Genomic DNA, 14,979 nt, shown 5'->3' with positions numbered 1-14,979 from the left:
CTGGAAGCTGCGCCTTCCCACCTCAAGGGATCGGCCGTCGCTAGGTTAGGAGAGCCGCCTTGAGTAGAAGCCCGCTGGCTGCCGCTTAAGCAGGCACAAACTGTGCAAATTTCTTCCCGCTTGAGCACTACGGCGACAAATCGGAAACAAAGCGCAATACATTTTTCATATTTATGCAAATGAGATGAATGTTTCCAGAGATCTACAACAGCTGCCAGGAGTAGTGGGTTCGCCTATTGGAGGAACATAGCAACCGGTGCGTCGTCGTCTTCATCGTCGTCATCGACGCAAGCGGGAAAACTGAACTCCTATCGTACGTAGGGGAATTATGTATAACGTGCCCCCCGTGGCCAATGTGCCCCCCCTTCGTTTTTCGCTAAATAAGCGAAATTAAAATGCAAAACCACCCAGAAACCATAGTATTTGATGGAACTAGCCTACTATGCAAGTATGACAGTTGTCACATGCTGTAAAAACAAAACAAAAATAAATTTGTTTTTGAGCAGCTTCCGATGTAACTTTTGGCGTCATTTCCATAAGCTATTTTCTTGTCAAAATCTGTAAATAACCGGTTGTTGCGATTCGATTGCGTAAAGTGAACTTCAAAATGACATCCCTGCTAAAAATAACGGTATGAAACGCTTGACTTGCTTTAACATTTAATATTTTTTCAAATAAGTAAAAGCAGGCCAAAATGCCCCACTTGCGGTGGTGCAATTTGCCCCCCTTGCAAATGTGGCTTTAAAACTATGTAAACAGATCTAAGTTGAAGTCGATTGCCATTATTTAATTCAATTAGTATTGTAGAGTAACCGTGGTGGGAATAATTTATTACCAACGTCCAAATTCTAGGTAATTCAACTACCCGGTACAAAACGCCACAGCTGCGTATAATGTGCCCCATGCAGAAAAGAAAAAGAGCACCAGAAGGCCGAAACTAGGTTTATTTTACATAAAATAACGATATTTTGCAAAACAAAGGAAATAGTTTTACTTTCTACAAAATAGAGTTGGTCTGTCACTGGTAGAAATACTCAAATTACCGCATTGGGCATATTATACCGCAGGTGGGGCATTTTACCCCGCGCAGACGAGAAACACAACATTTAGGTGCTTTTATTAAATAATTCCTAGCATGTTTATTCCACAATACTAAATGAAATAAACAATTGCAATTGGTTGTCAGCTTAAGTACCAACATATACACGTAGTTGTAACGTTAATTTGGGGAAGTATAACGGATATATATCCATTTATTCTTAGGGGGGGCACATTATACACTTTTCCCCTACGTAGTCGGTACAAAGTAGGCTGCTGCAGGTCGGTATGCACGTGCTTGCAATAAGGACAAGTGGTTCAGTTCAGCGTTCAGTGGAACGCTTGGGAACCCTCGAGCTAGAGTGCTTTCCATTATGGACTAATCGAAGTCGTTTGAATAATTTATTCGAACATGAACGCAGGATAAGATAATTGTTTGTTGCACAATCCGGACCCGATGCGATGTTTGCTGCAATTGGAAAATAAAACGTTTCTTTTTCTATGCAGTTGGTGCTGTTATGTAAGCGGCTCAATTACGCTCAACTGAGTTTGAAATGAGAACGGTAGGAGTATCGACGTTAACTAGATGATTTTATTTGCTTGCAATCCTATTCTTTCTTTTCTTTCATCACGCGCCTGCTACGCCATCTAGCCGCCACTGGTACTAGCCAACACTCCAGTAATACTATTGTCACTAATGCTAGGACGATAACTCCGATGACATCTATCGAGTATTTCACAAACCAATGCAAATCAATCGCACCGGTTTGAAGCACTCTGGAATCAGGATTGCGGAGAACCCACTCTACCCACCAAACAGCCCGATTCAGCGGACTTTCGGGCTGATCACGGAACACCCTCGATAGTTTATCCATATTCTCCCGAATAGCTGTGTCACCACTTATCTCCCGTACTGCATCGACAAGCTGTTGACTTTCGAACTTCCGGATGAGCAGACGCTTCCCGACGCCCCGTTGAACACAGTACTCGATGTTGGCGAACTGATCGGCAAACAGTGGGAAACCAACAATCGGAACACCGTGCCAAATGGCTTCTTGTGTACTCAGCAGTCCACTGTGGGTAATGAAAAGCTTCACTCTAGGGTTAGCCAAAAGATCCCCCTGTGGAATCCACTGCCGCATGAAGACATTCTCCGGAACACTGAAATCCGTCAGATTCGATTCGAATTTCCACAGAAATTGAAACTCGGACAACTCTTGCATGGCACCTAAAATTTGTTCGATTATGCCGGGCTCAAGCTTATCACTTCGAAAGTTAGTTCCAAGCGAGAAAAGCGCAATCGGTCGCGTTGTCTGATTAACCCATTTCTCCAAATCTTTCGGCAATGGTTTGGCTGGTCGAATATGCATTCCCCCAACCGGAATTACACTCGGCATCATTGGCTCCGAAACCTGCGCAGCAGGATGAGAGTTCAGCAGCACCAGTCGAGCATCTCGTTCCAATTCACTGAGATTAGGAATATCCGGAAACAATCTTTTCAGTATCAGGTTCTGAGCCGGTAGAACTTGAGAAAATTTGCTAATTTCTTCGTAAATGTAGAAAATAAAATTCAAAAACCGTTGCTTAAAACTCAAAGGTGGCGATACATCGTACATATGATGGGGAGTTAGCGATGGAAAGGAAAACGCCCCGGTCATCGTGAGTGTAGTCACCTGAGCCGAGTACGCTGTGAGCGCGACGTACGGTGGCCGACCGAACTTATGCTGTGCGTACGCCGATAAACACGATCCAAAAAGGTAATCACTGAGAATCACATCCACCGGAAACGTATCCGGATAAGCCTTAAGCTGAGCGAATCCAGCACTTCGGAACGAGTGCTCACAGAAGGCAACGGTGAAGAATTTCATTTCGGAAATCATAGCAATCGGATCGTTCTGCTCTGCGTCGGCCATAAATTCTTCCGCTTCCTCTGCGAAAGCTTCATAGGCTCCTTCGATTTCGATGTAGGTCACATTCGGCGGAGGGCTTTGCTCCACATCGACAGCGACGACGGTCACGTTGTGACCTCTGGCGGCCAGGGCATGAATCAAAGGACGATTCCTAAAAGTGCTCACAATAATCAGATTATTCACACCACTTATCTACTGTAATTACCATATTGTGTGGCTCCTGGAGGTTACGGTTGCGATGTAGAGTATGTTGGCTGCATTGACAAAATTTGCAAAAACTGCGGCGATGATTATGAGAGTTTCTTTAGTTCGCATGTTCTAAATATTAACCAGTCTTATTTGAATATCCAACTAATTCGGCAGACACCCAACATCTGTGGTAGAATAACAATTTTGACAACATGCTTATCACTTCACTCGCACTATCAGGATTAATCCAAAACGATAACAAATTCGAGACCGGCGTCGTATCTTAACGTCTGTTATCAGAAGTTCTTTCTTTAAATATTATGATATCAACTAACCTTAAATGGTTATCACTGACTAAAAATACAGTTTAGCAGTCGTGATTTTTTTCAACTCTGCTAAATAAGATTTACTTCCATCACTGATGAGATCATCAGTGTCACATTTAATATCTTTGGCTGACAAAATCGTTCCACCGCTGGATGATGCATGAATCGGATGATGATACATCGCCACACATTCATCATTCAGCTGCAATTAATTACTTCTATTTGACGTCACTGAAACAATAGAGTCACCAGCCGGTTCTGCTGCTACGGTTGCTGCGTACGTACGTACGCACGCAACAAAAGACAAATCCATTCCGCAGAATATCCATTAATTTAGCAAATAACGGGGATTAGTGCGTCCCGGGCACTTTAGTCAGCAAATATACACAGCAGCCGCAGTTGAGCAATCAATTTAGCCACATTTCTTGTTTGATTGATGCAATTAGTCACCGAACTCTTCCGCCGACCGGCCGGCTCTCCCACCCCAGGGAGAAGCTTGTAAGTTGTAAGTCAGCAATTACACAGCTCGTTGATAGCCGATAGGTTTTCATCCTGAGGCAGCTTAGATTTTCCTAACTGGCAGATCAACAATGCATTCGGAACTGTAACGGAACAAAGCAACAATCAATTGATAATCGCCACTATAGTTAACCTACGTCATTCATTTGCGTCAGCAATATTTTTTGACGTCTCGTCTGGAATGGTATTGACCGCAATTTACTTAGTAGCAGAGATTTTCATTTTCATAAAATTTATACTATCAACTGCAGCTGATATTAAATTCGGTAAAATAAATTTGAAGAGATTTGTAGACTGGATAGGCTAAATAACAATACTTGAAAAACAAATAACACTAAACTTGACTAGGGGTCAATTGCGATGCAGTGGTTAGCATTCACGCCTCTCACGCCGAGGACCCCGGTTCAAATCCCAACCCGTCAGAAGTTACGAATGACCCAAACTGTTAAAGTGACTATAATCAAACGAAAAAAAAACTTGACTAAACGGAATGAGCAGACTGAGTAGACCATATTGACTGGACAGAGTGAAAAGATTGCACAAACTGGTAGAACTAACTGGTCGGTGTTAGGTCAGACCGGACCAAGTCGCAAAATTTAAAAAAATAAGTTAATGACAGCAAACGATTGAGAATTTCCTAAGCTACATTTTACTCTAATCAGATTACAAAAATGTTGCAAACATTCAGAGATATAAAATGATTTCGCACGATTAATAGCTTTTGAACTACACAACAGCAGCAAACTTTGACCTAGTTTTTCTCGAAATCAGATTTTTGTTATTTGCTTCGGTTTGACTTAACACCGACCAACTATACAGCTAATACAATCTTTTCAGTTCGTCCAATTTATGTCTGTACAGTAAAGATTAGTAGACAAATTAAACCAGCTGGACGCGCGAAAGAGAAAGCGAGTGAGATAGATAGAGAGAAATAGAGAGCAAAAATAATGTAAACGACAAGTAATTTCTATAAAGAAGAGATATTTGATGGGGAACAGACAGTATTCAATCCCTGAAGAAGACTTAAAATATAGTATCGAAACATTAGAAAGATTATAACACTTTTTTATTAACTGACAATCAGTGGAAACGAGATCAAATTTTTTAATCGACAAATCAGATTCAGATACCATACCATACTATACCATTCCATTAGATCTACTATGCCATTCATTACCCAAGCAACCAGAAGTTCGAATATTACTTGAAACGCGAACTCGAAAGTTCACAATTAGTTCAGTCCCGTGGAACTTTCTTGCTGATTAGTAGTGTATATAAAGTATACGTGGAACTAAATGCTTTAAGAAGTGCTGTGAGTACTTCATAGATACTTCAAAGCTATTAGGATGCTACATGAAGTTCTGAAGTAACTTTAGTTGCTAACATGTTCTGCGGTGCATGTTTCTGGCCACGAAATGATTTTTTTTTGTTCAAATTTCTGGTGATCAAACTAGCCGAACCTAAAACTGTTTGAGATTAATTATTTTTATTTTACTCGAATAAATTTATTCATCGCACATTTCTAATTACAAATATAAATTAGAATGCAATGCTCTTCATTATTATGTTGTGTTGTGTAACATATGCTGTCGGTATCTCACGACTAGTTAATGGCTCCAAACTTTATGTTCTATAATTAACTTGCGCTGCATAAAGCTGCTGAAAGTTCTAAAACGAATTTATACTTAAGAACAACTCATTGGCAAAATTCGCATCGCTTGTATACGACAAAGGTGACGCAGTGGATCGGGATAGGTTTACAACGCGGAACACCCGGGTTCAAACCCAACATCAGGCAAATGCAACGAATATAGAAGTTATAGGTAGAAGTATAAAAATAGAACATAGAAGTGCTGCTAAATTTTAGTTTTTTCTTAGTTTTTAGCAGTTTATTTTGAAGCTGCTTAGCGTTCTATGCAGCGAACTCAAGACAGCTTGAAAGTTCGGTTAATTACTTAAAAGTGAAGCTGCTTAGCAAGTTATAGATTAATATACATAAAGCTGTTTAACCCTCGTTAGACACCATTATTCGAACTCTTGGTTACTTGGGTAGTTCTTCCAATTGAGTCTTGACTCACGGCCATTCGTAGGTTATCCGATTTACTCTATATGCAATGCTTTTTCAAACTGAGTCGTTTGGACCTCTTGCATGCTAACAGTAGATTACCTAACTTTCTTTATACCTACCATACATTATGTCTCGCGCACATTATCCCTGTCGTCCATTATGCCTATTATCCATTATACATATCGTTCATTATACCTACCGTCCATTCTGCCTGTCTTGCTTAACCTACATTATGCCTAATGGATTTATTACTAACGTCCGTTATGCTTAATGGGGTAGACTCGACTTCCTTTCGTAGTGGTAGTTGTTTTGAGCAATTCCATCTCAGTTTCATGATAAATATGAAAAATTGGATTGGATGGATATTAGGGTCCATAAAAGATTAATAAATTAAACTAAGCAGGAGTCTACAAAATATCACGTAGTCACTGCGATAAAATGTATACCGGATAAATAAAAGGGAATTTTGGAATGCGATTTAAAGGGCATATTTCAGAAGTAAAAAAGCGAGGAAAGAACTACAAGAAGAAAGAATTTTAACATTTCAAACCCAAGGTAGCCGACCATATTTTCGAGGAAGAAAATCTAATTACTTCTGAAAACAGCAACCTTATCCGGTCTGTCAACTGTCTGTCTGTCCGGTCTTGGCACCTGGCTGTTGCTAAATCTCTTGAAATTTTTAAAGAAAGTATATCGAAGTTGCTAAATAATCGGACGGGTAGTAATCTTTTACCGCTTTCTACCTATTAGCTACCTAACTAAAATTGTTTGTGGACATTGCAACATCAGTTTGTGTTTCCACCGTTTTGATATTTTCTGATACCTACCTGTCAACTAAAGTTTTTTGAGCGTATTAGTGGAATACGAAGACTGAAATTGAAGAAAACCTTTTTACGATTGAATTCCACCATTAAGGCTTATACAAATTTGAAAAAAAGTTTATGTCACCCCCCCCTTCAAAAATTTTCGAAATTTGAAGGGGCAAAAAAATAAATTGCAATTATGTTGCATTCTTTAATGGTAAGTAGATTTTTACAATTCAACCAGATTACATCTCTAAATTACCCAATTCGTGCAAAGTTGAAGTAATTAGTCTCGATCAACTATCCTACACCCTCTATGCTTTCTGATTCCTGCTACAGGTCATAGGCGACTATTGTGCTTAACCTTTAAGTTCCAACGACGAAAATTGGGATGCTTGGAATTTGACTTTTACTCCATTTACTTTAAATTTGGTTCCATTTTAATTCAACTTGCTTCAAAAGAACCGAATTAGATTGAGGCATCAATCAACTAAACAATGTATTAGTGAAATTTGCTACCACTTTTGACGGAGATATTCCGAATTGCTGTGGGATTATATTTTGCTGTCATAGGTAGTAGATAAGATTAAAATAGAAATACAACAAATTACACACTCCGGAACATCAGCTTTCGGTGCTTTTGGGGCTCCAAATTGATCGTTTTATTCTGTAGTGTCCTTGTACCTACCCTAATTTTGGATGTAAGGGATGAAAAACTTAAAGATACAATTTTTTACCATGCATTGGACGCATGCAGAAAGAATGTCACTGAACTGTTCGAAACTTCTCTGCCTATTGTCAGGTTGTAATTATTATTGGAATCAACGGTGACCCCGACCATTACATCAAATCTAGTCCTGTTAAGTTATATTGCTTTTTTACTGAGCTTTAGTATGGAAATGTACGAAAGTGGAATTAAATTGGAATAACACTTTCATTGCTAGGCATTCGAAACAGTTTATCTCTCCAAACATTTCAATAGTTCGCAAAATCCTAGAGCTTTCGAAGAAAGATCTAAACATTTATACTGATCTTATAACAGCACATTGTCCAAACCGCTATTATCTGAAGCTTATGGGGAAACGGCAAGGTGATATATGTCGATTTTGTGGCACAGAAAAAAAGACTCGGAACACCTGTTATGCCGATGTTCGGCATTTTTCAATTAAAGATCAAGGTTCTTCGACAATGAGCTGTTAGAAGCCCTGATACTTGGAAAACAACTCCCAGCGCAGTACTGTACTTCATCCGAAGTGCACCGGACTGGAAAAATGCTATTATTCAAACAATGACAATCGCTTCTGATAGTGGTGCGTAAAAAACAAAATTCAAATGAAGGTCAAATTACACGTTTATGGCTCTCTAAAGTGATCCTGTAGCACTCCACTATTTTCAAGTTGATTCATCTCTGCCAGAATACTTACTTTATGTGCTTGGATCAAAAAATTTTGAAAGTTGTTTTGGTTTAAACTAAAATTTAAATACTGTACAACTTTTTTGTAAGGAACTTTTATTAATTTGGAAAAATATACACTTGTTTCTTTTCCTTTGTTTAGTTATTGAAGGTTTGATATTATTATTTTTTTCTTGCCCCCCCCTTGAACAATATTTCGAGACCAGGACATAAACTTTTTTCCAAATTTGTATCAGCCTAATTAATAACAATTAACAGTGAAATCCAATCGTGAAAAAGTTTCCTTTAATTTCAATATCTACCTATTAGGCCATTACAAATATTTTAAAAAGTTTTTGTTCCTCCGGTGTTGGGCCACTGAAGGGGGGGCGAAAAAAAACAATTTTTTAATCGAGCACAAAAAAATATGGATTTTAGGCATTTTTACAAATATTTTTTGGCCGATTTTTGGAAATTCCACTGTCCGAATTCTAATTTCTATTTCGTGCTAGAAGTGTTAACTCAACGTTCATTCATTTTTCGAGTTTTTCAGGCTATAGAGCCCAGAGATGATTGATTTTATAAAAAAAATTAACTCGTGTCCTACAAATTATTTTTTGTCCCCCGATTTTTCAAGCCAATTTCCATGGGGAGGGGGGTGACTAACACTTTGAAAATGCTTTGCAATGGCCTTATTGGGTTTAAATTGAAGACCAGACTGCCCAGCAAACATTTTCATATGCATATCAGAGTAACAAATGAGTTATATGTACCTATATATACTCTGAAAAATCGTATCTGATGCACAAAATTAGCATTTGCATACTAATTAATAGGCCATATATGTGTTACATAATATACGTTAACAATTCAACTTTATAAGTCATTGTATACGATAGGATCTAACTCAAAACGATTAGTTTTATTATGTTATACAGTTCTGTACTGAAAGTCGTAGATTAATCACTTGCTTTTGTCAAATACTACAGAATATAAACTTGGGTGCATTTCATCCTGATTTCCATTCCTGATCCATTTATTAAAAGTCAATAACGATAATTTCCGTACCTTAATTATATACGAGTTGGTGTTTGCTGGGTGGTTTACTGTAAACAGTCCAAATATTGGTAAATCTAAGGTACTTACGTATGCATTAAAAAAGTGGACTTTTTTCGGATGGCGACAAAAAAAAACTAAGATAGCTAATTGAGTTTGACAAATTTCCCATGAATGGTTATTATATCAGCTTACTTGCAAAAAAATTCAAACGTTAAGGTAAATCTCAGGTCGGGTTCGAAATACGTTTCAACATTTGATAATAAAATAGACAGGTAGAATAGATTAATTAGACAGGTTGAAAATGTTGTAAATTCGAAAGGCTTGATTAATTGAACAAAGTTATACTTGAAATCCAACATGAAATAGAACTTAAAGAACTTAAGAATTTAAATTGAATTTGAATTTTTATTTTAAGTTAGATATGAAATTCGACTTGAATTTGGACAATAAACTGAATTTGTAATTAGAGTTTTTGGAAAGGGGGTGTCTTATGCGAATGTTATCAAACAAGGTCAGTGCGGTAGAAACGGGCAGTGCGTTGCCGTCAGTCGCTCCGGCAAGTCTAGCGATCTACCACCATCGGACGGGCAAAAAAAACCATAAAAAAATTTGCTCTGAATGGACAGAGAGAGAGAGAGAGAGAGAGAGAGAGAGAGAGAGACTGTAAAACTAATTTGCAATGGTCTAATTCACTTACCGTGAAAATAGCGGCCGAAAGGATTAACCCGGACTTCGCACTTGAACTTGGATTTGATTTAACTTAAATTTGTGCCAATTTAGGGTTAAAGTTTTACCTCAAATTAAACCGGAGATTAATACTACGAACTCTATTGAACTCTAATTTGGTCGTCACAGAAGAAATGGGACTTGAAATGGGACATGATATTCGACCTGACATTCAATTTCGCACTTGCAATGGAGTTCAAATGGATTCGAAATTAGACACACAATTTTACTTGAAATGAGGCATAAAATCCGACTAAAAATGTTTCCAATTTTCACTTAAAACTGGACTTGAAATTGAGTTTTGAACTGGAACTAAACTTAATTTGAAATTGAACTTGATATTTTCCATAAAATTGTAAAGGGATACCTCGATATAAGACAACCTCGTTATAAAACAACCTCGATATAAGACAATTCGATATAAGACAATTTTTACCTCGATATAAGACAAATCCCTTTGACATAGTTGGTAACGACACCAGAGCACCACATCCACTCCAAAAGCGGCGCCATGAATTTGTTCATTATTTCAAAATAATCCTAAAAATTGTAAACAACTAATAGCTCAAACAATATTAAATAGTTCAAAAAACAAAACAAAAAACGCTGGTCAAGTACCAGCGAACCACATGCCCTGGCGGGTGTTGTGGGTTCGAATCCGGTTGTAATCTCAGATTACAGCTTGGTTCGACTCATGCACCTTCCAGCATTGGACAAAAGGTAGGAGTCAAAATGACTACTTGTCAAGCATAGCTACCAATACCCCCCTTCCTTTCCACTCTTCCCCTCCTTCAACAAAAAAAAAAAGAAAAATTTCATTTCTTTCCCCTACCGTCCCTTCATCAATTGTAGAACCATCGTTTCAAAAAAATATTAAAAAATCATGTTTCGATATAAGACAATTTCGATATAAGACAACTTTTTGAAATTATAAATTGTCTTATATCGAGGTATCCCTATATGAAATGGCATGATATTTGACATGAAATTGGAGTTAAATCTGAACCAGCTCAGACTTGGCTATATTGAGCTGGAAGTTAAACTTTAAATTTAACTTAAAATTAGAGTTGAACTTGAATTTGGACTTCAAATTGGACCTGAAATTGAACTTGAAATAGGACTTAAAATGCAGCTTGAAATTGGAATTAAACTAAACTCTGAAACTTTAAGTTTACTTGAAATTTTATACGAAATTGGACTCTAGTTTGGACCTAAATGGCTAGAAACTTTTTTTTAAAATAAGCTGGTAGCTGAGCTTCAAATTAAAATTGGACTTAAAATTGAACTAGAAATTTTATATGAAATTGGAGGTAAATTGGAGTTTAATTTAGGCTTCAAATTAAACCTTAAATTAGACATGAAATTGATTTTGATTTTGATTTTTTTCCTTTCAATCGGGTATGAAATTCGGCTTGAATTAAGACAAGCTGAATTTGAAATTGGAATTGAAATTAAATTAACAATGGTACTTGACGTTAGATTTGAAATTCTACTTAAAAATTGATTTTATTCTATAAAAATTTTATAAAGAAGATGGGGCCCCGGTCTGGAAGATAGAAAAAGAGAAAAAATAACCGGGACAACCGAGAAGAAATTAGAATATGACCATCTTGGCGGAAGACTTTGAGACCGGCCACTGCACCATTATGGCGCCGGACAGTCCAACCAGAATCTCCGGACCGGGAGTTCACTCTGTTTTGGACATCTTTATAACGAATGTGGCCATCTCCGCAGAACCAGATGTCTTCGAAGAACTGTCTATCGAACCCTACCCTGTGGTACTGAAGCCTGCTGTCTCCAATACCAATACAGTGGACAATTGGCCCCGACGAAACTACAGTCATGCCAACTGGGTCGAGTTGTTGGTTTACCAATTAATCTATTGTTCCCCAAGAACGCAACATGGGACCTTTGCTGTTCATTCTATTATTCAACGACGTGGCCACACTGCTTGAAGCCGGATGCGCACTTATCTACGTTGATCAAATTGTTTCTTGCCTTTCTTGTGAGTAATCACATTTCACCGCATCCAGAGCCCAATTATCGCCGACTGTAACATAAACGGGAATACTTTCCGGAGGGTAGATCAAGCAGCTTGGGTTTATTGCAAAAATTGGCAGAAATTTCAAAGATCCTCACTGCTTAAAATCGTTGTACTGTGCGTTAGTCCGCCCAGTGCTTAATACTGCAAGTATGATTTGGCAGCCCTATCAGCTTACCTGGACGTAAAGAATCGAACGCATTCAAAGAAGCTTCATCCCTAAGGGATTAGCCCTGGAGAGATCCTGATAATCTTGCCCCGTATCAAGAATGTTGTCGCCTGCTAGGCTTAGACACTTTGGAACGGCGCCGCAAAGTTCAACAGCCAACGTTAGTGGTAAGTATACTGAACAATGTAATTGATTGACCAACCTTACTGACAAAATTAAACTTTCGTGCACCGCAAAGATATTTACGTTCCATGGCGTTAGCTATTACATATCAAATTTCATCGAATCACGTTTGGGTACCATGAATCAATGGCTACATGTATCCGGACATTCATATGGGCTGAAGGACTGTTCGATTCTGGAGAATCAACCGAATAATTTGTGCAAAAATGACTGGACTAACTGAATATAATTTTTATTTGTTGACTTGTGCTATACTAATCATTAAGACTTAAGCAGATCAAAGTGATTAATAATAAATAAATAAATAAACATCCCTGCTTGTGTGCCTCAAGGAAGTATCCTGGGACCCAATCTGTTTAACATATATACATGTGACATCCCTTTTCTCCCAGCGATCCGCGCATTGTCTCATTTTGTCGACGACCCAGGCTACCCTTTTATCACATTCTAAGCCGCCGAGGCTGGTTCCGGCTGAGAACGTAAGAGTCCGGTTGGGCAACTCTATTATACAGTGGTCCGATGAGATCATTTACCTCGTACTCACACTAGACAAACAGTTGTCTAGCGCCAGTACGCAATCGCGGTCTGGTTGGGCTGTACTAGGACACATAGTCTGTGAGGTTTCAGCGCGTGTAGAACAAATTCCTAAAGATGATCCTGAACTTTCCCCCTGGAGGAGAGCACACGAGGTAAATGACCAACAAGCATCGAAAGCGTTAGTTAAGGGCATCAGTTTGAAAACTCCAACTTTAGGGAGAGTGTCTCCAGCATTGGATTTGTTAGAAAATAATTCAAAATTCGAATCAACCCAATCGGATTCGGACACTAATTCGAATTATTCAAAATCAACTACCGATTGAGTCACACAAAAGCCATCCTGCTCTTTTTTTACAATGATTTGCTTCAACAATTAGATTTCACTGCTCAATACAGTTCAAACTCTGCAACCGGGGGGAAAGACATTCCACCCCTGAAACATTCTCGAGTCGGTTTGCTTTGCTTGCCGCATTATTCTTTCGTCATAATTTGCATATCTCAGATGGCGGCCTCAAGATACGAAATTAATTAGTCAACAACATCCATGAATGGACAAGGTAGAGAAAGAGGACAGCGCGAAAAAGTGTGACTCCCACCAGGTGCCGAATCTTAATTCAGTGAGCTCGAGCTCCAATCCAGTCAGTGTCTCATATACATGTAAATGGTGTATGACGGAAATTTGTTCCATCGTCATACTGGTGGGGCTGTGGCGCTGGCTGACCGGACTGAACCGACCAGGTGTGTGGCAGCCAGCGGCTGCAGGATCAGCCGTAGCCAGCCAACCAATGCAATGCTGAATGTTGTAGCCCCAACAAGCAAGCGGTTTGGCGGGGAATGAGTACAGTATACTCAACGAACGGGAGAGTATCGTTTATCTTGTTTTGTTTTTCTTTTTTATCATTTTTTTTTCGTTCGCTGTTTTGTTGTGCATTTTACTTGTGCCGGCGTTTTCCGACCGAGTTCTACGGGAACGATACTATAAATATAAAAATATGCAAATAACTCCGACAAATATTTGCATATACCAATTGCTTACGATGATGATGGAAGTTGAGTTCGTCGTTGTTGTTGTTGTTTTTTCATATTTTTTCTGTGATCGTTGTACTGTGTGCTCTTGCATATTTGTCGCTGCACTTCTTTTTGTCTTCAGTTTGGTTCAGTAGATTGAAATATTCGAGTATGAAGTCGAGTTTATCTACTACTGGAGGACTGCTCCTGATTTATTTTCATTGCTGGTTCGTTTATTGGTAATCAATACATGTTTTCGACCTGCTGAATTGAAGCCACTGATAATCGAAAGAAAGGTCAACGGGAGCAAAGGTAGTAGATACTTACATGATGAGTTAGAGCTCCACGGTAATGCTCCAATGTCACCGAAGAACTCATTAGTATTCCACTCCCGATCTCCGAGCGATTTCTGTTTTTCTTTTTAAATGCAAATTTCCAGCATTAAGAGATAACTATTTACATATGGAAAGATTTCGGTCCTGCCGAACAAATAAATTTGTAATAATACGTTCTTTTTTCCCCATTGCGAAGGCGAAACCTCCAAACACCAGAACATATCGGTCGTTGGCGGCCACGGAAGCAGCGAACCCATAAAGGCTACCATCGGTCGCCCTGCTCGTAAAGATGCTAAACAAAGCGCCTCGGGGTCGGTTTAGGATCTCCCGCAGGACAGGGTAGGGCTTTGCTAGGTTGCTTCAGTTGGTTGCCGTAAAATAGAGTAAAAAATATTTTAGCATATCAATACGAACATCGACAACGGTCACGGGCGCAGACCGCGTGGACCGAATCAACGATTGGTTAGTGTGGTTTTAGCTAGGGTAGGTGTATTTAATTTATGTCAAGGATTTCACAAGGATTGATTGATAATACTGACTGGATATTGTATATAAAGTTTCATCAATTTATCGATTGTTCCTCAAGGCCGCAATCTTAGACCACTGAATCGCAATTCAAAAAACAACGATTTCAAAACATCTCAGAAGTTCGAAAAAATACATAAAAGAACGTTA

At 38.7% G+C, this 14,979-nt stretch overlaps 1 protein-coding gene across 1 annotated transcript; it reads right to left on the bottom strand.

The window, feature by feature from the left end:
• Window positions 1-1,686: 1,686 nt before the first annotated feature.
• LOC128740962 (UDP-glucosyltransferase 2-like) lies at window positions 1,687-13,034 on the bottom strand. The gene is made up of 3 exons (XM_053836537.1): window positions 12,958-13,034; window positions 1,843-3,099; window positions 1,687-1,762 (listed from the first exon to the last, which is right to left on the bottom strand). Exons 1-3 carry the CDS (start codon window positions 13,032-13,034, stop codon window positions 1,687-1,689), a joined length of 1,410 nt encoding a protein of 469 aa, XP_053692512.1.
• Window positions 13,035-14,979: the final 1,945 nt, after the last annotated feature.

Source organism: Sabethes cyaneus, chromosome 3 (assembly GCF_943734655.1).
Source record: "Sabethes cyaneus chromosome 3, idSabCyanKW18_F2, whole genome shotgun sequence".
NCBI classification, from domain to species: Eukaryota; Metazoa; Arthropoda; class Insecta; order Diptera; family Culicidae; genus Sabethes; species Sabethes cyaneus.
This window is presented reverse-complemented; position numbering and strand designations above follow the sequence as displayed.